General features: G+C 41.6%; 1 protein-coding gene across 1 annotated transcript in view; it reads left to right on the forward strand.

Moving 5' to 3' along the window:
• Positions 1-21,033, forward strand: part of PLCXD3 (phosphatidylinositol specific phospholipase C X domain containing 3) — an 85,978-nt gene that overhangs the window by 42,155 nt on the left and 22,790 nt on the right. Inside the window, exon 2 of the mRNA XM_075079055.1 lies at positions 17,691-18,399. Coding sequence (XP_074935156.1) covers positions 17,691-18,399 — 709 coding nt within the window. The remainder of the gene's footprint in view (positions 1-17,690; positions 18,400-21,033) is intronic.

Genomic DNA, 21,033 nt, shown 5'->3' on the forward strand with positions numbered 1-21,033 from the left:
GTTTGGCTGTGGAGTGGGACTGTCGAACCCAGACGCTGTCTGCCAGTGCCATTTTATTAAGGAATTACTTAATGGTTTGAAGCAAAGGCTTTCAGACAAACCACTCACATCCTCCCACAACTAGATCAGAAATGGGCTATCTTGAGCAAGTCCTTTCAAATGTCTTGAAATAATGAATATTTAGGATGGCATAGAGCTAGAGAGTGGAGGGGAAGGGGATGTTAAGGCAGTTTGGTCTGTGATATTCCTGCCTGAGGGCACTCTCTACCCAGAAGAAAAAGGTGATACAGAAGTTATTAGGGAATTCAAAGGAAGCATGAAAGAATTTGTGCTGGCATCATCATGGCACTCTAAGTGCCAGCTTTACTAATAGCATCACCTTTAACAGTATCACCGGCTATGGGATTACTGCAGATAATATTTCGACTTCCAAGCTGAGGAAGTGTTGCGTTAAAGCCAAAACACAGTCAGCCTAGGTGGACTGCAGTCACTGCCATGATGTTCAAAGAAAACATGGCTTTTTGGGGCACATTCAAGACTAAAAACATTCCATGTTCAGATGCTGTGAAAGATCCTTTAAATACATTTACTAATTTGTAAATTTTACTATATCAAAGTTAACTTTTAAACCAGGGGGATGAAAACAGCTGAAATGAGTTAGAGGGATGATAAGGGTAGTATCCAATTGCATGTTAGGAAATTACTCTGAAATGTTGTATTTAAGTAGTGTTAGTATGAAACAGCTAAACTAATTATTGTTTTGAAAGACATGAGCATATAAAGTGTAAATTAGATGTATCCCGAGCCTGGACAAAGTGTGGATCATCTGACTGTTCATTCATTTAATCAATAGTACTGCCTGTGCTTTTTCATTGACTTAATGCTAAATGGTAAACACTAACAGCCAGATCTGCAGCAGTCTGAATTGGCAAAATGGGTCATTAGAGCTATACGGATAAATACCAACTGGGAATCTGGTGTGGACTGCCGACTGGAAATTTAGGAAATGCAATACTGCTATTTTATAACTTGTTTCATTCATTTCTTATAGTCCTCTGTATTGTATAGTGTCTTATTTGATTTCTGAATTGAATCAAGCAGGGATACTCTTAGCAACAAGTAATAGAAGAACTGGATTGAAATTGGATTCCTAGGCACAGTGTGTTTGATGGGACTGCAGGTTGATCAGTGGTGCGGGGCTTTAAATTGCCTGTTAAGTGATGGTAGAAGAGACAAGTAAGAGGTAGGCAATAGTTTGAATCCTCTCTATTCTGTGTGTCTTTACTTGTCGCCAGTCTGTCTGCAAAATGAAATTACTAATCCCTTCATGTTCCTGGACCAGACCAGTTGTGCACCAGGTGATGTAGCTGAGAGTCATATTTCACAATTCTACACTTTTCCAGCAGTGGCTCTTGTAACTCTTACCTGCATTACAGTGTGTTGTTTTTTTTTAAATTTGATCTACCAGCCAAAATAACGTCCGAGTGAGTCCCATTTCCTGCCCATTGGCTGAGATTGAGACCTTTATTTAGGCTACTGATGTTTTACTGTGTTTTCTTTCCTGATCCTTCGTAATACCACTTGGTTTTCGAGGTCAAAAATGAAATGAGTCACAAAAATTCTTCAGAGTTATAATTAAAAGCACAAAAACTTTGAAGGGGGTATTACTAAACCTCATATTTTAGGGTTTAACCTTATACAGAAGGCAGGTTGTGATGGTGTCAGGAAGAAGGGGTAGCAGATTATCCCATACCTCTCTCTGTGACAATGGACCATCAGGTGGTGACAGACTCTGAGCTTGCCAGCACCCAGAGATGATTCATGATGCCTTGCAACTGACATCATACAAAAGCCATAACCATCTTCAACTGTCACATGGAAAGTCTTTAAGGGAGTTTATTTTCCTTGTTTCTGCAATTGGATGTAAAAAGACTATAATGAGCTAAGGAAGCTAAGGAGCTAGCTTCCTGAGCTAAGGAAGTGTGGGTTGGATGAGTGGACAGTGAGGTGGACAGAGAAGTGACTCAACAACAGACCTCAAAGGGTCATGATCAGTGGGGCAGAGTCTGGTTGGAGGCCCATAACTAGTGGCGTTCCCCAGGGGTCTGTGCTGGGTCCAGTCCTGTTCAACATATTCATCAATGACCTGGATGAAGGGACCAAGTGTAACCTCAGCAAGTTCGCTGATGATACCAAGCTGGGAGGAGTGCCTGATACACCGGAAGGCTGTGATGCCGTCCAGCGAGACCTGGACAGGCCGGAGAGCTGGGCCGAGGGGAACCTCTTGAAATTCAACAAGAGCAAGTGCAAGGTCCTGCACCCGGAGAGGAACAACCCCATGCACTGGTGCAGGTTGGGGGCTGAACTACTGGAAAGCGGCTCTGTTGAGAATGACCTGGTGGACAGCAAGCTGACCATGAGCCGTCAGTGTGCCCTTGTGGCCAAGGTGGCCAACAATATCCTGGACTGCATTAAAAGGAGCGTGGCCAGCAGGCTGGGGGAGGTTATCCTTCCCCTCTACTCTGCCCTAGTGAGACCACATTTGGAGTGCTGTGTCCAGTTCTGGGCCACCCAGTTTAAGACGGACAGGGAACTGCTCAAGCAAGTCCAGCAGAGAGCTGCCAAGATGATCAGGGGAGTGGAGTATCTCCCTTATGAGGAACAGCTGAAAGACTTGGCTTTGTTCAGCCTGGACAAGAGAAGGCTGAGCGGTGATTTTATCAATACCTATAAATATCTGAAGGGAGGGTGTCAGGATGATGGGACTGGGCTCTTTCCAGTGGTGCCCAACGACAAGACCAGGTGCAACAGGCACAAGTTGGAACACAGGAAGTTCCACGTAAACATGAGAAAAAACCTCCTTTCCTGTGAGGGTGCCAGAGCAGTGGCACAGGCTGCCCAGGGAGGCTGTGGAGTCCCTTCCCTAGAAATATTCAAACCCCGCCTGGACACATTCCTGTGCCCCCTGCTCTAGGTGTCCCTGCTCAAGCAGGGGGGTTGGATGAGATGATCTCCAGAGGTCCCTTCCAACCCCTGCCATTCTGTGATTCTGTGAAATACCGATTAAAAGGAGGAGACTGAGTCCTCCTAGAAAGGTTTTTTCCTCTGTAATACTTTCCCAGGAACTCATGTTGTAAAACAGTGGTTGTACATGGTAAAGAAGAGCTGTGCTGTATTTGCAGACCTCTGGGCTTGAAAGGGCTGGTGACGCCTTGGTGTGGTGCCTTGGTTGTAGTACCTTGTTCGAAGGGTTATATCTACAGCCAGCTGAATGAGCCTAAGCGCTTCCTCCTGGTGGCACTGCTCTGCTTGTCCGTTCTCTTGCACCCTGTTTAGTTACAAACTGACTGTGGGGGACACCCTGTGCTGGAGGGATACCCTATTTGTAGGAACATAGCTGGTGTCTTCCTGATCTTCAGGATTCAAGTGCTTAGGGCTGTTATTCCGTATTTTTGCAAGAAAAATATGCTTTGGAAAAGATGATATAGTGTTTTCACATCTTTGGGCTTGACAGAAAATATTTTATTATTTCTCTCTAGTGAACATGAAGTAAAACACGACAGTGTCTTTGCTTATAGTTGAGGACACCTTACATGAGAAAGACTTCTTCCAGAGCACCTGGTCTCAGGAGACATGTTTTGCATTCAGTGCAGTGGAGAAGAGAGTTATTTTGTTTGTAGCAGTTTGTCAAATGTGCCAGGCAATACACAGAAGTAGAATAATGTCCGTTGTGAAGATTTGACACAACCAAAGGATAAGGAAAGGTGCAGAGCAAGAGGAATGATCAAAATACAACATTTTACATGCTTTCCTCTTCTTACCCTTCCTTTGCAGCATTTTACGTCCTTCTGTTATCTCTCAGCCTTGGTGTAGTCAGTCAGCTAAGTTTATATGGACAGCTTATTAAAAGTGGTCTTTTAGGAGGGTTTTTATGTGGAAACCTTTGCGAGCTGACTCAGAATAGGGAATAATGTTTCTCCCACTTACTTTCCCAGCTTTCTCCCCTAGGAATCAGATTAACTCTTCAGGTTTGTCCCAGCTTTTCAAGCTCAGTGACTGAGAAAATGAGAAAGAATCTAGCCTAGATTTCTCACATGGTAATAGAAAACTCTGTCAATATTGTCTCTAGGACAGCCCATCCTGGAGTGCTGGTAAACTGACTGTCAGTGCACTCATTACAGTGCAGGAGGAGTGCTTATTCTCTGTGTTGCAGGTGTCCTTGCAGCAGAGTTTAAGCTTGTACAAACAATTGAAAAATCTTGCCTTCAAAGTTCTTGTGGAGATCTATTTCAGATTGCAGTGGCTTTCCTGCAGGGAACTTACAAGTAAGAGAAAACCTATTTTAAGGCATCATCCTTCCACTGACTTTGCAATGCAATTTCATTTTATCCAGTCACACCTACTGGTTTTCTTCTTCTTGACCTTCAAATAACTGGTAAAGATGCAGAAACTACATATGCTGTGCAAGTAATTTTTGTCAGCTACAAGATCACTAGAGCTGTTCAGTAGTGATGCTCAGATTTAATAGAAAATACTGCACTGTTGTTTAGTTGTGTTTGGGGTTTGTTTTTAATTAAAAAAAAAAGAAGGGAGAACACAATGAAATAAGAACTATGTTGAGGCTAATACATGTGTCAGTGCAGCCATGAGTTAGGAAAGGGTTATACTGTATATGCCAGAGAAAAAAAAATGTATATCAAAGAAGAGGGGAGAGGCAAGAGATGGGGGAAATGCAAAATCAGGTATCCAAAATGTTCTGTGTTGCAGAAAAAATGCAGTAAATGGCAAGAGAGAGATCGGTGTAATCAGAAGAAATTATTTCAATGGGAATTTCTCGTTACCAAGAGTGTTAAAGGCTGTTTTCCATGAAAAGAAATCAAATAAATAAAAGTACAAGAAGCAGAGGTTGTCTGATTTGATTCTGGTTTAGTGTGTGAACATCAAATTACTTGTGGCTATACATAATAAGTAAATGCTTTATGTTTGTGTGCATGGAGAGGAAGAGAGATGAACAGGTTGACAGCCTGTTCTCTTTTTATAAGCCCTCCTCAGTTGCATGCTGCCCTTCAAGGCTGTCCTGTCAATGGGAGCATTAGAGTTATGAGCAAAAATTATGATCTGAAGGCAGTCACTGTGGGGAGATGCCATTTCGCATGCTCAGCAGAGCTGCCCGGGGTCATCACAGCTTCTGGCTAGTTGCAAAGCTATTGGCTCACAATTCAAGTGTCACTGATTGCTCCAGGAGATATGGCTTGGATGCTGATGACATACTCAGCCAAACTGAGCTGGTCCTGTGATAAAATATGCCCCAAACTATTCCTGGCACATTCATTTTATGCTTAGAATCAGATATACCTCTGCTATTTTTTCCTCCTTGAAATGTTCACATTCTTGTGTGCTAGTCCCTGAATTAAGAAGAAAAATAGTTAATATACAGTACTTCTGAGACTAGCATTTAACTAAAATGTCAGATCTGATAGACATCTCTGATGCATCTGAACAAGCATCAGTGATCTTGCAGAGCAAAAAGAAAAAAATAGCATAGTAGATTTTTTTTGCAGTGTTCCTAAAAATGCAAAATTTGAAACAATCATCATTTGTGGAGTGCTGGTGATAGACAGTAGCTACAGTGATTAGATAGATAATTTGTCTTCAGATTATTTTTCTATAAAATACAAGGTTCTATGTGATGTTTATTAATGTGATATAAAATATACTCTTCAGTCTTCACATATGCAGTCAAATTCATGAATGAGAAGGCTATGGCAGTCTGCCACAGCATGATGTGCATCATGCAAGTCATAGTGTTGTGTCCAGTCTGCTGTGGAGGTTGTGAACTCTTGTTATCTTAAACCATATGTTTTGGGTGCTTGGTCAATCCTCATGTAAAGATTCTTTTAAAAAAATGGTAGTTACTCTTGCTGTATCAGAAATAAGGGTGGATTTACTGATTTTTATAACTCTGACTTGAAGTTCTTATTTCATGAATCCTGCTGGTTTTTAGTCTAATAGGTGAAGGGAGCCTCCTCCTGTTACAGAATTTGTGCTATGTGTCTGCTCACAAACCATTGTGAAATCATCTTTACAGTTTCACTTGACTGAACAAATAAAAATAACTTTTTAGTGGCTTACTGTAGGGCAGGTTTTAAAAGTTTTAAGGCTTTTTCACCTTTTAAAATTTTCAATGCAGTGCACAAACATCGAACAGGTTTTTTGGTTTCTTTTTTTGTATTTGGTGTACGTACAGGCAATATCACTGCCTTCCTCCTCCACCTTTTCTGTTGTGTACAGCCAAGAGTTGTAGATCACATTTGGAAAAAATAGCAGGGAAGGCACACCAACTGATTCTCTCAATCCTCAACATGATCATTTCCACTTCTACACCAATAGTGCAAAAGTGTTCCCCATGCTGTTTGCATTTAGATGTCTGCAGGAAATCTGGTGGCCTGACTTGTACTCAGCAGAGCAGGTGGGTATAGCTCTTGGGGCCATGGAGGTGGGAGAGGTTGTGAGCAGTAGAGCTGCCCAGAGCTTGCCCTGCTGCCACTCTGGCATTTGGCAAGGTCTCCGCCAAGCTGCTTAAATGTGAGAATTAGTATGCTGCACTCAGTGCTATGGCCTGATCTTGCAGCCCTTTTTCAGTGGTGTTAATCTTACATTTGTCTGATTAAAGACTTAGAACCTACTTTTGATGAAACCAATAATTCTCTCGATGGTGAGCTTTTAGAGTACAGTAATCTGGGGCTCTTGGAAAGCCCCTGCCATTCGTGTACTACTCCACGGTGCTGTCTTCTGTGTGCTGCCCGCATGAAGTCTGCAAGGAAATCTGTCTGGAGGTGGTTTGACTGGGAAGAGGTGGGAGGCTATCTGCACTTAGCAGTGTCTCGGAAAACATTATAGCACGTCCTCCTACGCAAATAATTACAGGACAGTAAGGAAGTTACCAAGTGAAAAGGGAAACATGCTCTCAGGAGGGCAGCATGTACTAATTTTCTGTTAAAGAATTTCTTTAGCAGAATTGGTCTTATGATGTCCATAGTTGTGAAAGTGCTCACACTGTTTGGAGAGCTAGAAATATAATTACAGCTTGTTTTTTCTTATTTCTTTACTTTTTGAGCAGAGTATTGAGAATCTGAAACATGGAATTAACTGATGTGGTGTTCTAAGAACAATAGGAGCTGGCCTTTGCGTTTGCAGGAGGGAGCTGTAAGAGGCTGGATATAGGTACTTTTATGTACACTAAATTTATTAATATGAATTGAATATTGCATAACCTAATCAGATTTTTAGCCAAGTTTGCTTTGCCATACTGTGATAATTGCCAGTTAGCTTGGGCCTTAAAGCCAAGTAGATCCTTTCCCACCTTCCAAAGTGTTTGACTTTAGAAGTGAGCTCCTTATAGGAAAGAAGCAGTGCTTAGCTGAGGTGCTGATCTTAGCTCAGTCTAGTGACCAGAAATACTTTGCCAGTGCAAGCACTGCCATAGTCCACAAGCTGTCTCTTAAAAAACCAACTTAAAATATTAACAGCTTCAGCCTAAGTCAAGAGTGGTTCGTCACAGCCGTGGAGGTTATAGGCAATGTCAACAGTCATAGGCTCCCCTTGGACGCAATTGTAGCCATGTTCAAAAGTACAAACCAAAATGATCCTCAAGAGTGTTTCATAGGTGATAAGGAGGTGCCAGAGGAACAAGAGTGAGGTGTTTTTTAAAATTCTTTCTTGTGTATGGAAATTTTATTTGTTTATAGGGAGAACAATGACCCTAAAGAGTCATGCTAGTCAGTCACTAGATACGGGATGCTGTCTGCAGGCTGATGGACTACCAGTTCTTCTTTATTCCTAGCTAAGAAGCTGATTCAGACAGGTCTTACTGAGCAGTCTTCAATGATTTGTAGTAATCTGTGCAAAAATTTTTTCTTTCTTTCCCTTCTCTTCGGACTCCTGAAAAGTGGGGTTGGACCAGATGACCTCCAGAGGTCTGTTCCAAACTGAACTATTTTCTTATTCTCTGAAGGATAAACTCTGTTCCGTATTACATTGATCAAAGAGCAGTTGCTGTGTGCTGGGTTTTGAATGTTTTCTACTTTGCCATGTACAGCTCTAGGCTTTTTTCATTGATCCAGTAGTTGGTGCGTCATTTGTAGTTGTGCTGTGACATTTGATGTAGATTAAGGTGCTTGAGCTGAGATGTTTTGGCTGAGAAATGCAGAGGTCCACCTAAGGCAGAAGTAGTATTAGAAGCAATGTCTGGCAGAGGTTGACAAAACATGACTTTGAAGTGTTTTTTAATACAAAGTAGTTCTGCTCACCCTTGCAAGCAAACCATGTTCGCATACTAATTACAACTTTGCCTGCAATAACAGACCTGATAAGGTAGCACAGCGCAGACTCCTGATGCCATGTCCCTAGGCACAGGACCAAGGTCTAAGTTAAAGTTATGTGCAATTCTGATGGCTGGTCCAGGAGTCACCTGGTGGCAGAGGGAAAATGCACCTTTGTCTCCTGCATGAGGAGGGTGGGGAATGAGGGGAGAGCTATGAGTTCCGGGAAGTAAGGGGGCAGGAAGGACGTAAACACTTCCTTTCCTTTCCCAAATTATCACTGTGCTGGTTTTGGCTGAGAAGGGGTTAATTCTCTTCACTGCAGTGCCTGTAGTAGCCAGTGACCTTTCCAGGTTTCCATGCTCTGCCGCGTGGGCAGGGGGCCGGGAGGGGCGGGGCCACGGCCGGGGCAGCTGACCCCGACTGGCCAATGGGATGTTCCTTCCATGCCATGTGACACCACGGCCAGCACATTAACGGGGGCAGTTGGTGCGCGGGGGGTGGTTGCGGCTCAGGACTGACGGCGTCGGGTCGGCGCGCGGTGAGCAGTTGCGTCACATGCGGTTTGTTTTGGTGGTTCATTCCCCCTCCCCCCCCACCAGGTTTCGCCCCTCTCATTGTTTTCCTTTCCATTGCATTTTTGTTGTTGTCATTTTATTTTCATTATTAAACTGTTCTTATCTCAAACCAGGAGCCCTTCTGATTCTCTCCCCCGTCCCACCGGTGGGGGCGTGAGCGAGCGGCTGTGTGGGGCTGAGCTGCCGGCTATACAAGCGGAGGAAGAGAAGAATTTGTTGGATGTGATAGGGATGGCACAGAGGATGGGGGCAGACTGGGGAGTGAATTTGTGACAGGGAAATCGTGATTGTGCCCTATTTGCAGCAGCATCTAAATTCTTGTGAAGTTAATAGTAATGTTACAAAGGTTGCTTTAACATCTTCATTCTCTGTCACTCCTGTTAACTTTTTTGCTTACATTCTCAAAGACGACCAGAATACATTTTCTCTTGTGTCACTGCCTGCCTTTTCTTGCTCCCAGATATTCGATGGCTTCAATTTAGCTGGTGTTAATGTAACTCCAAAGCAATTTGGATTTCTATTATTCTGAAAGAAACTAAAGCAAAATGGGGCTCTTTCCTGCAGACATTTGTGCACATAATTAAAATCATTCAAACAGTTAAGTGTGCTTAGAATTGGGCTCTGGATTTGTATTTTATTGGTAATCCCCCATTGAAAACCAAGGTTAATTCATCCCCATAGTTATAGATTGAAAACATTAAAATGCTTACTTAACAGGTTAAAACTGTTGACTTCGAAAGATTTAGCTGTCTGGATATAAAGTTGTAAAGCTGCATGACCTGGAAAAAAGATTTGATTTGAAAAGTGGGAATGATTTGTCTTCATGTTGCCTCACAGACATTTCAAGTTTGTTTAATGGGCTTATTTTAAAAAGTCTTCATTTTGGTTTATGTCTCTTTTTCAATAGAAAATTCAGAGCTTTATATAAGTAAAATGAAATAGCTCTTCTGATTTCACTGCTTCAGAGGGGGTGATTCAGTATGATTTGAGTTATGTATGGGTTAGCTCACGGCCTCCAAAATGCAGGCATATAAAATATTTTTTCTTATATTCTGATCAGAAAATTCTATTGAATAAAATGCAGATATTCTTATGTATTAAAATATTTCTCTCATGTAAAGAAAAGTCCAACTTTTTGTATTTAATGAAGATCCTGATTTCCATGCTGAGACTAAGTTACAAAAATGTGTGGTTGCTTGGCTGGCCAGGACTCTGGGATGAGCACCCACTGCTCTGCCTTTCCATTGAGAAGGTTTCCTGAGCCTTCAGAAAGCTAAAAAGTAGGCATGATCCTGCTGCTGCTGCAGGCCACCTTGCCTAAAACACTGGGCTAATTTAGGGGTAGTGCAGCAACTGCTCACAAGTAGGGAGTTGCAGAAATCCCATGCAACTGTTGGAGGTTGAGGTGGGGGAATAAGACTGTGGATGAGCTTCTTTGCTAGGTACCTGCACCCTTGGCTAACTGTGGTGGTTTTGCTGGTTGTGGCCATGGGGTTTTGGTGGGTGAGACCCGGGAGGTGGCTGTCTCAGTCTCTTCGGGCTTCTTAATTCAGACACAGGACAAAACAAAAGTTTTGAGGACTGCAGGGAGAAAGCTCTCTGGTCTCACTGCTGAGGGGCAGTTTCAGGTTTCTCAGTTCCTCTTTACCAGATGTAAGTTGACTCACATGGGGCTGTCTGTGCATCTTTCACTGGTTTACCTAGAAACAGCAGCATGGTGCTTGGAGCACCAGGCTGTTTCTCATAGGGTTTTGACAGAGTTTATGAGTCTAGAAAGAGATTTTATGGGTAGCAGAGAGTTGTCTGTACACATTACAACATAATTTGATGTGATCGGATGCATAGCCAGTGGGACTATGTATACAGGAATGGGTCATACATGTACTCTTGTTCTGGCTCTTACGGCTTGTTCACTACCTGAATTTTTGCATTTCCTGAGGTAGTGTCTACCTCTTTTCCAATTCCTTTGGATCACAGAGGCCAAGACCTGTGATCTTGGTTGGTGTCAGGGGTACACAACTGGTGATGAACAGTGGAAGAATAGCTGAGAAGTGAAGCAGTTACCTGCAGGCAAGCTGAGTCACTGCATAATCTATAACCTCCTTTTTTCCCAGTTGTTTTTGTTTTGCTCTCCTGGGTAATATTTTTACCAAAAAAAGTTTGTATCACCCAAACAGTTTAACTGCTAAAGGTAACTGGACTGGGAAGTCTGAATTGCATTGCTCTTGGTAAAACCTTTGACTTCCTGAGATGTGCTGTGGCTTCGGTGGAAAGAACAGTGCTCAGCCATGTTAAAAAGAAGGTAAAACACAATATTGCAGTGCACCAAATCTAGTAGTCATGATTAGGCTTTGCTATTCCTTGAAACAGCAGTGTGGCTAGAGATCATAGGGGATTTTTTCTTTGTTTGATTCATTGTTAGTGCCGAACGAGATGGTAGGAACAGATCAAATGAGGTTGGGAGAACATCTGCATTGGTCTCCTGTGTGCCAGATGTCATGGAATTTGTCCTAGCTGTTCTCCACAACATCCAAGAAAGGAGTTGTGATCTGGTGTCAGTCACTGTATAGCCCTCATTGACAAGGATGTTTTCAAAAAAGTGAGACTGCACAGTATGTGACATTTCAGCAATAGTCACCAAGGGATGTCATCTCCTAAATATAGGAAGGCAACAGCAGGTAATACTTTTAATGACACCCAAATTGTAGTACAAAAGTCCATTTCCAACAGTTGTTGGGTAACTCCTAGTGCAGAGACAGCAGGAGCTTGAGGTCTGTGGGAGAGGGGGAGGAGAGTAAAAGATGCCAAAAACTGTGAAACTTTGCTTTTATCTGTTTGTGGTTTTCCTGTGACATGTGGATCTTCAGGCTGAGATTGCTGCTGTAAGGAGCATGTTGGACTTTGCTGTTCAATTCAGTACCTCGATTTTTGGTGCTGTTTACCAAGAGGTTGTTAAGAGGATGGCCAGAGCCAACAGTGAGGGGAGGGCAAAGTGAAGTTTGGCTATACTTGCCTGCTTTACGAATGATATGTTAAAACTTAGCCACCAAAAATAGTAGCTTCACTGCGCCTCATTGTAAATCTCTGTGGGACTGAAGAAACTATTCTGAACTGAAACACACTCTGAGGGCCCTGAGGGCCTTTTTTCAGCACTGAGCCCAATTATTTTTTAAATGGGGGATTTAACTCTCCAGGGAAGCCATAAATATGTCCATAGCTGAGCTGTAGTGGGTTATATATTCCCAATTGTCCTATTAAGGGAATTCAGCAAAGAAAACAGGAGACTGTTCTCCCTAATAAAAATACTAGCAGCTGTTCTCTTGTAAAATAAGTGATACTGCACATTTTACTCTTGAGTATCTAAATAGTGTTTGGCCACATCTAAGTTCATGAAAATTTAATGTCTCAGTGGTTGAAACTGGCCACTTTTGGTTTTTGCATCATGGCTGGTGCAGACATTTTAAGTGTCTCTTGATAATTGCATCTAAGGTTGAGAGACAGGAAACTAATATCTTTTGTATCTTGGGAGAGGGGGGAATAAGACACAGAATAATTTACATTGTAAAGGAGCTCCAGACGTCATCTGGTCCACCCCCTGCTCAAAGGTGAGCTAACTTCAAGTTAGATGAGGCTGTCGAGCCAAGCATTGCGAATCAGGGATACAGAGTCCAGTCCTGCTGGGCTTCTGCTCCAGGGCTTAACTGGTCTTGCGGGGAAGTTGTTTTTATATTACCTCCAAGTGAACAAGTCTTTTTCTGCAGAGCTATTTTGTAGCCAGTTGGGCTGCAGCTGTGCTACTGAATGGTGTTGTCTGTTCTGGGTCCATCTTGCCTTTAATCAAGCTTCTCTGCTGTGCTGCAATTTCTCTGACCACCAACTTTCCCCTCCAGAGCATTAACCTCTTTCCCCAACTCTGTTTCACCTGCAAACTTGCTGGGGGTGCTCCCCATCACTTTGTCTGTGTCACTGATGAAGACATTAAACAGGACTGGCTTGTAATCAGCTGCGAGATAAGACTTTGAACCTTCAGCCACAACTTCTGAGCCTGATGGTCCACACAGTTTTTCACGTACGTTATAGTGCACTTGTCTAGTTGGTGTCTTCCCAGTTAGACTGCAAGTATATTAAGGGAGACTGTGTTAAAAGCCTTGCTGAAGTAAAAGGAATTTTTTCCCCCCCAAAGCCCATCAGTCCATCCTAGAAAACAATCAGGTTGGTCAGTCATGATTTGCTCCTGTAAAACCCATGGTAGCTGTTCCCAGTCACTTTTTCCCCATTCATAAGCTGGAAATGGTTTTCATGAGGACTTGCTCTGTGATATTCCTGGGACTGAAATGAATCTGACAGACTGTTGTTCACTGGATTGTCCTGTTTTCCTGTTTCGAACATAAGTGTAATTTTTGCCTCCTCCAGTCAACATGACCTGTCAAAGGTGAGAGAGGGCAGCCTTAGAGTGATCTTGGCCTAATGCCTTGTGCATGTTCACATGAATCCTGCCTTGTCCTGTGTACTTACATGTGTCTAATCTATATAAGTCCTTAACTCAGTCACCTTTTACTAATGAGAAGCAGTTCTAGAAAGAGAAGGTACTATGCAGAGAGACATGGGTGCTTGAGAGCAGACTTTGCCAGTGAAGACTAAGGCAAGAAAGATACAAAGTACTTCAGTAGTTTTCTTGTCCTCCATTATGAGCTTTCCTGCCCTGCTCAGCAGTGGGCCAGCATTCTCCTTGCTCCCTTTTGCTACTGATGTATCTGCAGGAGCTCTCTGTTGCTTTTCCCATGCCTTGCAGGTTTCCGATCCCTTGCAGAAATTCCAGCCAAGCTGTGGACTTCATAGCTCTTACCTTCCATTCCTGCTCTGTTCCTCCCAGGGAGCCTGTCCCTGCTTACACCTTCTGTACATGGCTTTTTAAGTTTGAGCTCTCTCAGAAGTTATCCATTCAGCCAAACTTGCCTCTTGCCTTACCTCCTTGCTTTCTTGCTCACTGGGGTGGATTGTTCATATGCTTTAGAAAGATTGTCTTTCAATTTCAGCCATTTCTTCTAAGTCCCTTGGCATTTAAGGTAATTCTCCCACAGACTACCACTTACCAATTTCCTAGACTGCTGCTCTGAAATCCAGGACCGTTATTCAGTTATATGCCTTCCTTACTTTCCTCACAATTTAAAATTTTTGTATCACCTCATAGTCACTCCGGCTAAGGCTGCTGTCTGCCTTCGTGTCCCTAGCCATTTCTTCCTTAATTCATACCACAACCAGCAGTGAGCCTCGTCTACTTAAAGGAGTGCCTGCAGAAAAAAAGTCTTTGATTCTCTCCAGATTGCCTGTGCCCTGCTGTTCTGCTCTTCCAGCTAATATTTCAAAGGTCCCCACAAAAACAGGCCTGTAAATGTGAGGCTTCTTCCAGATGCTTAAAGGAGGCCGTGCCCACTTAATTTTCTTGACTGTGCAGTCTGTACCATATGCATAGCACATTTACCCCTTGTTCGCCACCACCATGATCCTGATCCATGAAGCTTCATCATTGACTCCTTGGATCAGTGATATGTGTTGTTGAAATAGTGGAAAAACAATCTCCAATATTTTAAGAAAGTGCTAGACTCTTAGTAAACTCTTGAGAAAATACGTTTGCACACAAGAGGAGTATAAGCTTACTCTTCCTCCCTGTGTGACTTGGGATGAGTCATTTCACCTCTCTTTTGCTTCCCCATGTCTCAGACTGTGAAGTCTCTGTGGTAGACACTGTCCTATACAACAGGTCAGTGTGTCCCCTGCCCTACTAAAGATACCTGACATGAAACCACCGCTGTCTTCCAAAGATTGTGGGCAATATTTGCATTAGTATTTCTGAGTGTAGCCCACATCCTGTCTTCCTGGGAGCTGAGATTTGGTGATACAGAGAACCTGCAAGTCCACTTCCCAGTGGCAAAGTAAGATGGGAATGTCCCCATCCACCAAAGCAAAGTTGAAAGGAAACCTGGTTCCTAAAAACAAGTGTATGTTTGTATAGGATTATCTCATTACAGGAATATAGTGATTTGGGGCATAACAGTGGAAAAGATCATACTCTAATTTGCTCTGCCAAGTGTAAGGATTTTGAATTTCCCCAAGTTATATGAGTAAGCTGCATAGGACAACAGGGCAGGATGAAGGCAAAAGGCAATGCAAATGAGTGTATGATGAAAATAAATATTTAAATGACCTGTTCAAATTACTTATTCATGTGGAAAGACAAAACATTTGCCCTATTTTTCAGTCAGGAGGAATCTTCATATACTTTTGAATAGCTGAGAGCTGCTTTGTTGGATGTCAACAAAGTTAAGTCAAGCCTTATTTTCTTTTTTGTAGTATTCAATAGGGTCTCCTTGTTTGGGTTGCAAAACGTGGAGGTTCTCAGTGAACTGTGCACTTTTCTCTGTACCCTAATTGTAGGAATCCCCATTTTTAGGCTTGAATATGTGCACGAAGACCTTAATTAAGAAAAAATATTTTTTCTAAACTATGCTGCTTGTGATGCTCCGTCACTTGTAACTGTGGTGTCTCCCCTGCCTCCTACATGCTGTTCTCTGTGTTTTGCATCACCAATAGCTAAAAGCTACCTGCTGACAAGTTGTTCACCATAGTTTTCTGCTATGAGAACTGTGCTGCCTCTCTTGACTTAAGTAGTTTGACTTTAAGTAGTGTTTGGCATTCTGTTGCATATTGGCTGTGATGGTCAAGTTTAGCTACCTGTTCTGCAACTTCAGGCTGCCAGTGGCTGTAGATCAGACTATAAAGGACAAATGGTGTAATTAATCTTAATACTATTTTGAGCTCACAGCTGCGATCACTTAATCATGTTTATACATGTATTCTGTCATAAAATCCTACTGAAGTAAAAGGGACTTCAATGGACAAAGTGAGAGTTTGCAAGATCCATCCCTTGCTAATATCAGTAGCTATGCCTTGTTTTGAACAAGACTGGATCTATTTGATTTCTAGATTAGCACAGGTTACATTAAGCAGAATGTTTAATGTATCTCATTGATCTTCCCTGTAATACTGTTGAAACACAAGTCACTGCTCTAATAATTTGTTTTACCATTAGAATTCTGTATGCAGATCTGGTCCCCTGGGATATCAGCGTGTAACCAGATACTCTGATCTAATCAGATTCTGCAAGGAATATGCTATCGCTTCAACACTTAGCAGTAGAAAGCTTAGGAATGGAAAATTTATCTAATATTTAACGGTAAAGTGCAGCTCAGGGAGACAACAATGAAAAGGAGGCGTGTACAAAATTTTAAGACTTTTTTTCAGATTAAACAAAGCAAAATTCAAGCCAGAGTTTAATATGATTGGTCATGACTCCATTTATTGTTAAAGAAAATGTTATAGCTGTCACTTCAGTTTATAGGGTTTGTTCCAGTTCAGTTAAAATATCATTGCCATCAGAAATGACTGACTAGCAGGATTTCATTAATGTGATACTTATTTGACACAGCATGCATGCTTTGGAAAGTAATTTTGAAAGGCACCAACAGAAGCATCAGTAGCAGGCAAGTCTTGTGATCTGAACTCATTTTGCTGCTAGGATTTGGATCTCTGAGGGGCCTAGTGCTACAGTCCATTTCAGAAATAAAAGTCCTGCTGACCTTGAAGGAGTTTTGCAAGCGGTGTGATGTAGGCTGAGGAGTGGACCCAATACCATGGTGAGTCTGACCAGAAGCATCCCCTCCAGCTGGGGCAGTGGGAGTGCGGCTCTGCCTGCAGCCAGACACTATTTCTGTATAAACTGCTGGATTTCACCACCAGGTATTCAGAAGGCTAGTAGTAGACAATGGTGATGAGCGTCTCCTAGGATCTGCTCATCTCTCCATAAAGCAAGACAAAGTTCCTTCCAGAAGAATGATCATGTGTTTGCAGATGTCCTTAGCTTTATCAGCTACTTTCATGTAAATGTCTAAAAGTAGAGCAAAATAAGTTGTTGGTTTTTTGTTTTGTGGTTGCTTATTTTTTTAATGGAAATACTCTGAGACAGAGTGAGTTTTGCATAGCAAAGGGTCTTACATATTTGTATTCAACTTTAAGTCGTGGAAAAATGGTAACTTCTGTACATAGGCATGTTGAGTAGTATGTCTTGCTCTTGCAAGAGTATGCAATGGAGTTTCTGTATTTTATCAGTGGAATGCAATGCTACTGTTGTACTTATGTAGCAAAGGAAAGCAAAGAATTTCAGATGTAAATTTAAGAAGGAAAACAGCATTCAGTAACCTTGTTGATGACCAGATGAAACATGAAATAAAGGAAAGGTCACAAATGTTACATGTTCTTGACATTTTTCAACTCTTATTTTAGCTGGCTGTGAAGGTGTGTGCGGGATGTTGTTGGTTTGGTTTGGTTTTTTCCTTTGGTTCTGCAAACTAGATAGTGCATAATTCAGTGTGCAGGGCCAGACTCTCCTCATAGGCTCTAGGGATTTATTACATGACTAGCTTTGCTGGAGTGACACCAGGATTGCTTTCATGCCCACTAACGCCAGTGAGCTTAAAGATGTAAGAGCGAGATGGAGGAGAGAGAGGGAGTGCCCAAACAAGCAGTGAAACAGGCACTACCTTCTTTCAAGACCCTGGGAGTTGCTGGTGGAGTAAATGCTGCCAGACAAATGTGGGGTTTTTTGAGAAAAAGGGTGGGGGAGGAATCCTTTCATGAGTGTTGGTACAGGTCAGAAAATTGTGTTTATTAAGAATCACTAGTGACTTTTAATATATTAATACCATATTGATCATTTTCCTCTGTTGTGTTTCAGGGTCTCATGATTCATTTAGCTTCTACATCGATGAAGCCTCTCCTGTTGGGCCTGAACAGCCAGAGACGGTCCAGAATTTTGTGTCTGTTTTTGGGACTGTGGCTAAAAAGCTGATGAGGAAGTGGTTGGCTACACAGACCATGAATTTCACCAGCCAGCTGGGAGCAGGTATACGGTATTTTGATCTTAGAATTTCCACCAAGCCCAGAGACCCAGACAATGAACTCTACTTCGCTCATGGCTTATTCAGTGCCAAAGTCAAGGAGGGTCTGGAAGAGATCAATGCGTTTCTTGCTGACCACCCAAAAGAAGTGGTCTTCTTGGACTTCAATCACTTCTATGGAATGCAGAAATACCATCATGAAAAGCTTGTCCAAATGCTCAAAGACACATATGGAAACAAAATGTGTCCTGCTATATTTGCTCATGAAGTCAGCCTCCAGTACCTGTGGGAAAAGGAACACCAAGTGCTGGTATTCTACCACAGTCCAGTGGCTCTTGAAGTACCATTTCTTTGGCCAGGCCAGATGATGCCAGCTCCTTGGGCAAACACAACAGATCCGGAAAAACTGATTCAATTCCTCCAGGCATCAATCACTGAAAGAAGAAAGAAGGGCTCCTTTTTTATATCTCAAGTAGTGCTGACACCAAAGGCTAGTACAGTGGTGAAAGGGGTTGCTAGTGGTCTCAGAGAAACAATCACAGAAAGGTAAGTTTCTGGTGGGTAATGTGTGCTGAGTGTGCTGAATGTGTATGTTGGTAATGCTGCTTTTCTAATTCCTTTTAAAGAAACTCCAGCAGATGTGTTTTCTTCCATGCTACTGTGGGTTAGTCAGAACTTGGGCATAATCCTAAAACATTTAAAGAGAAACACATTGAAGGAGAAGCTTTTATATCTTGAAGAAAAATCTGTCACTAAAGCCTAATGAGGTTTTATAGGATTGGCTTAGCCTTTTTTTTTTCCCCTGAATGCAGGTTTTTCTGTTTGTTTTGGGTTTTCAAATTTTCAGATTTGGTTTCTTACCATGAGTACTGAACATCTTGCCTTAGATTTCCTTACTGGATGTGGACAAATCTGTCTAAATGTTCTAGGTAATTTAAGTTTTTATTTATGCATCAGGCTTCTGGTACTGGGTAAATAATTTTTTCATTTTGGCTTATGGGCAAAGCCTGACACTTCAGAATTTGCATCCTTAATTACCTTAAAAACACCTTAAAAATGTGTGCTTTTTCTCCCTGCGTACCATCAGATATTATATCAAAGATATCAGGACACCATTAGAGTGAACTTGCCTCCTAATGGGCCTTCATTTATCATACTGGAAAGAGACTGCAGACCATTGTAGAGGTTGCATACATGAAATACTGTGTTGACAGGCCATTAGTTGTTACATTACAAAAAAAGCCATCTGTGCAAGACATGCATTATTAATACTGTTCTGACTTTGATAAATCACAGCCAATTTTCAGCTTGGAGTCATGTATGTGTGACTACATTCCTGACAACTTGGTAAGAACCTGAAATTTAATGTCAAGACACAAAACCTTTTTCTTTTCCCCTTATAAAAGAAGGGTTGCAAAGTGTAAAAAATTTATAATGGGGATCAATGGCCTGCTAATGTTCTGCTCTCTGCATGGATGTGCCTGTGCCAGGAAGGTCTATTGGGAACACTGTCTCCTTCTATGAGGTGAATGATAGAGCACCTGTGACACTACACCATGCAAAGAAAACATGCCTCATTTTTGAGAAAGGTTGAACCATTTTTATGGCAGCTTTCCTAAGTTACTGTTAACTTTAAAACAAGGAGAAAACCTTTACCTGAAATGGTAAAACACTGACACAGAAGGTTTTATAAGCAGTGGAATATGATTCAGAAGTCCTTGTGGGACTGCACTTGCAGCTCTTGTGTATCTTCCACTTATGTTTTTACAGGCTCCATCAGACTGGGGATCTCCCTTTCTGGTGAGTCTGTACTGAAATACTACTTTGCTGATGGATTTTACTGTGAAACACTCACCTTGTTCAGGGATTTGTTTCCCTGGTAGACACCTTTCTGAGTGTTCTCTAGAACATGAAGTAGCACAATCAAGAAACTACCGAGTTATCCTAAAAATTTGCTGCATCAATAAAATAGCCAATAAAAGGCCTTTTCTTCATCTCTGGCTCATAATGTGCTTCCTTGAAGCTGTTTGGAGAAATAAAATGTTCAAATGCATTCTGGATATGGTTGGCTGAATGACTTGAGCCTTTGAACTCACAGTATGCCTTTCTCTACAGCAATTTTTGAGATTGTAACTAACTTCAAATGTCAGTAAATAATTGGGCTGGAATAGCTGGAAATGTTGTTTTTCCAAGTTGCAAATGAGATTTTCGCTTGAGCCACAACTGTGTAATCATGTCTGTTGCATGAATACTTTTTTTGTTCTTTGCACAACTCTCTTAACCATTGCAAAAGAAATGGACCTTTAAAATTTTCTCCAAAGCTGGTATTTTGTCTTCCAAGTGTGGCATCTCATTTTGAAATCCTACTACTTACAACAAAAATACACTGCAGGAAGACACAGGCTTGGAATGTGTATTATTTACACAGAAACTGAGCTTGTAGGTTGAGTTAACTGTTCTGAAAGTAAACATCAGGTATACTCAGAACCGCTGCTCACTTGATGATGATCCTGTTAAAAAATAGATGATCAATTAAAGGATGCAGCACATCGTTTAATTTACAGAATTCTCTTCAATCTTGCTGCATTAATGTTTCAGTAATTTAGAAGTATGTAATCCATACTAAAGGAGCTGGGGCATATGCGCTAGCTGCACTGTGTTTGCTTCTTTGAACCATCTCATAATTATTTGGAAAAAAGATTATTCTGTCCTTTTCAGAATAAATACACAGATCAAATCCTGTTATTGTGTCCAGGCAGATAACATATGTGCTTGTGTTGCCAGTTGCTGCATAGATTTATACATTTTATACTATTTTCTGCTTATTAATAAATACTGGTGAAGAGCTTTGCATTAAGAATCCAGTATCTTGCTTTTGGCAGCAGTTTTGTAACCATACTTGGGTGGAGTTTTTCCTTCATGTTGAATTTTGGAAGATATGAATGCAAATGTGGAATAAGGTTGAATTTTTCAAATAACTCTCAGGTTTTGTTCCTAAATTAAATATTATGTTTAAGAAATGTTCCTTTGGCATCTTCAGATAAAACCCTTAGTTGTCTCTTTTTTTTCTTCCCCCCATCTGTACAGTGGCCATTTTCATTTATATATTGACTTAATTCTGAAAATAGAGCAAGTTTAGAACCTGTTGGATCCAACAAAACTTATCAGGTTTTGATCTCT

This window comes from Phalacrocorax aristotelis, chromosome Z (genome assembly GCF_949628215.1).
Source record: "Phalacrocorax aristotelis chromosome Z, bGulAri2.1, whole genome shotgun sequence".
NCBI classification, from domain to species: Eukaryota; Metazoa; Chordata; class Aves; order Suliformes; family Phalacrocoracidae; genus Phalacrocorax; species Phalacrocorax aristotelis.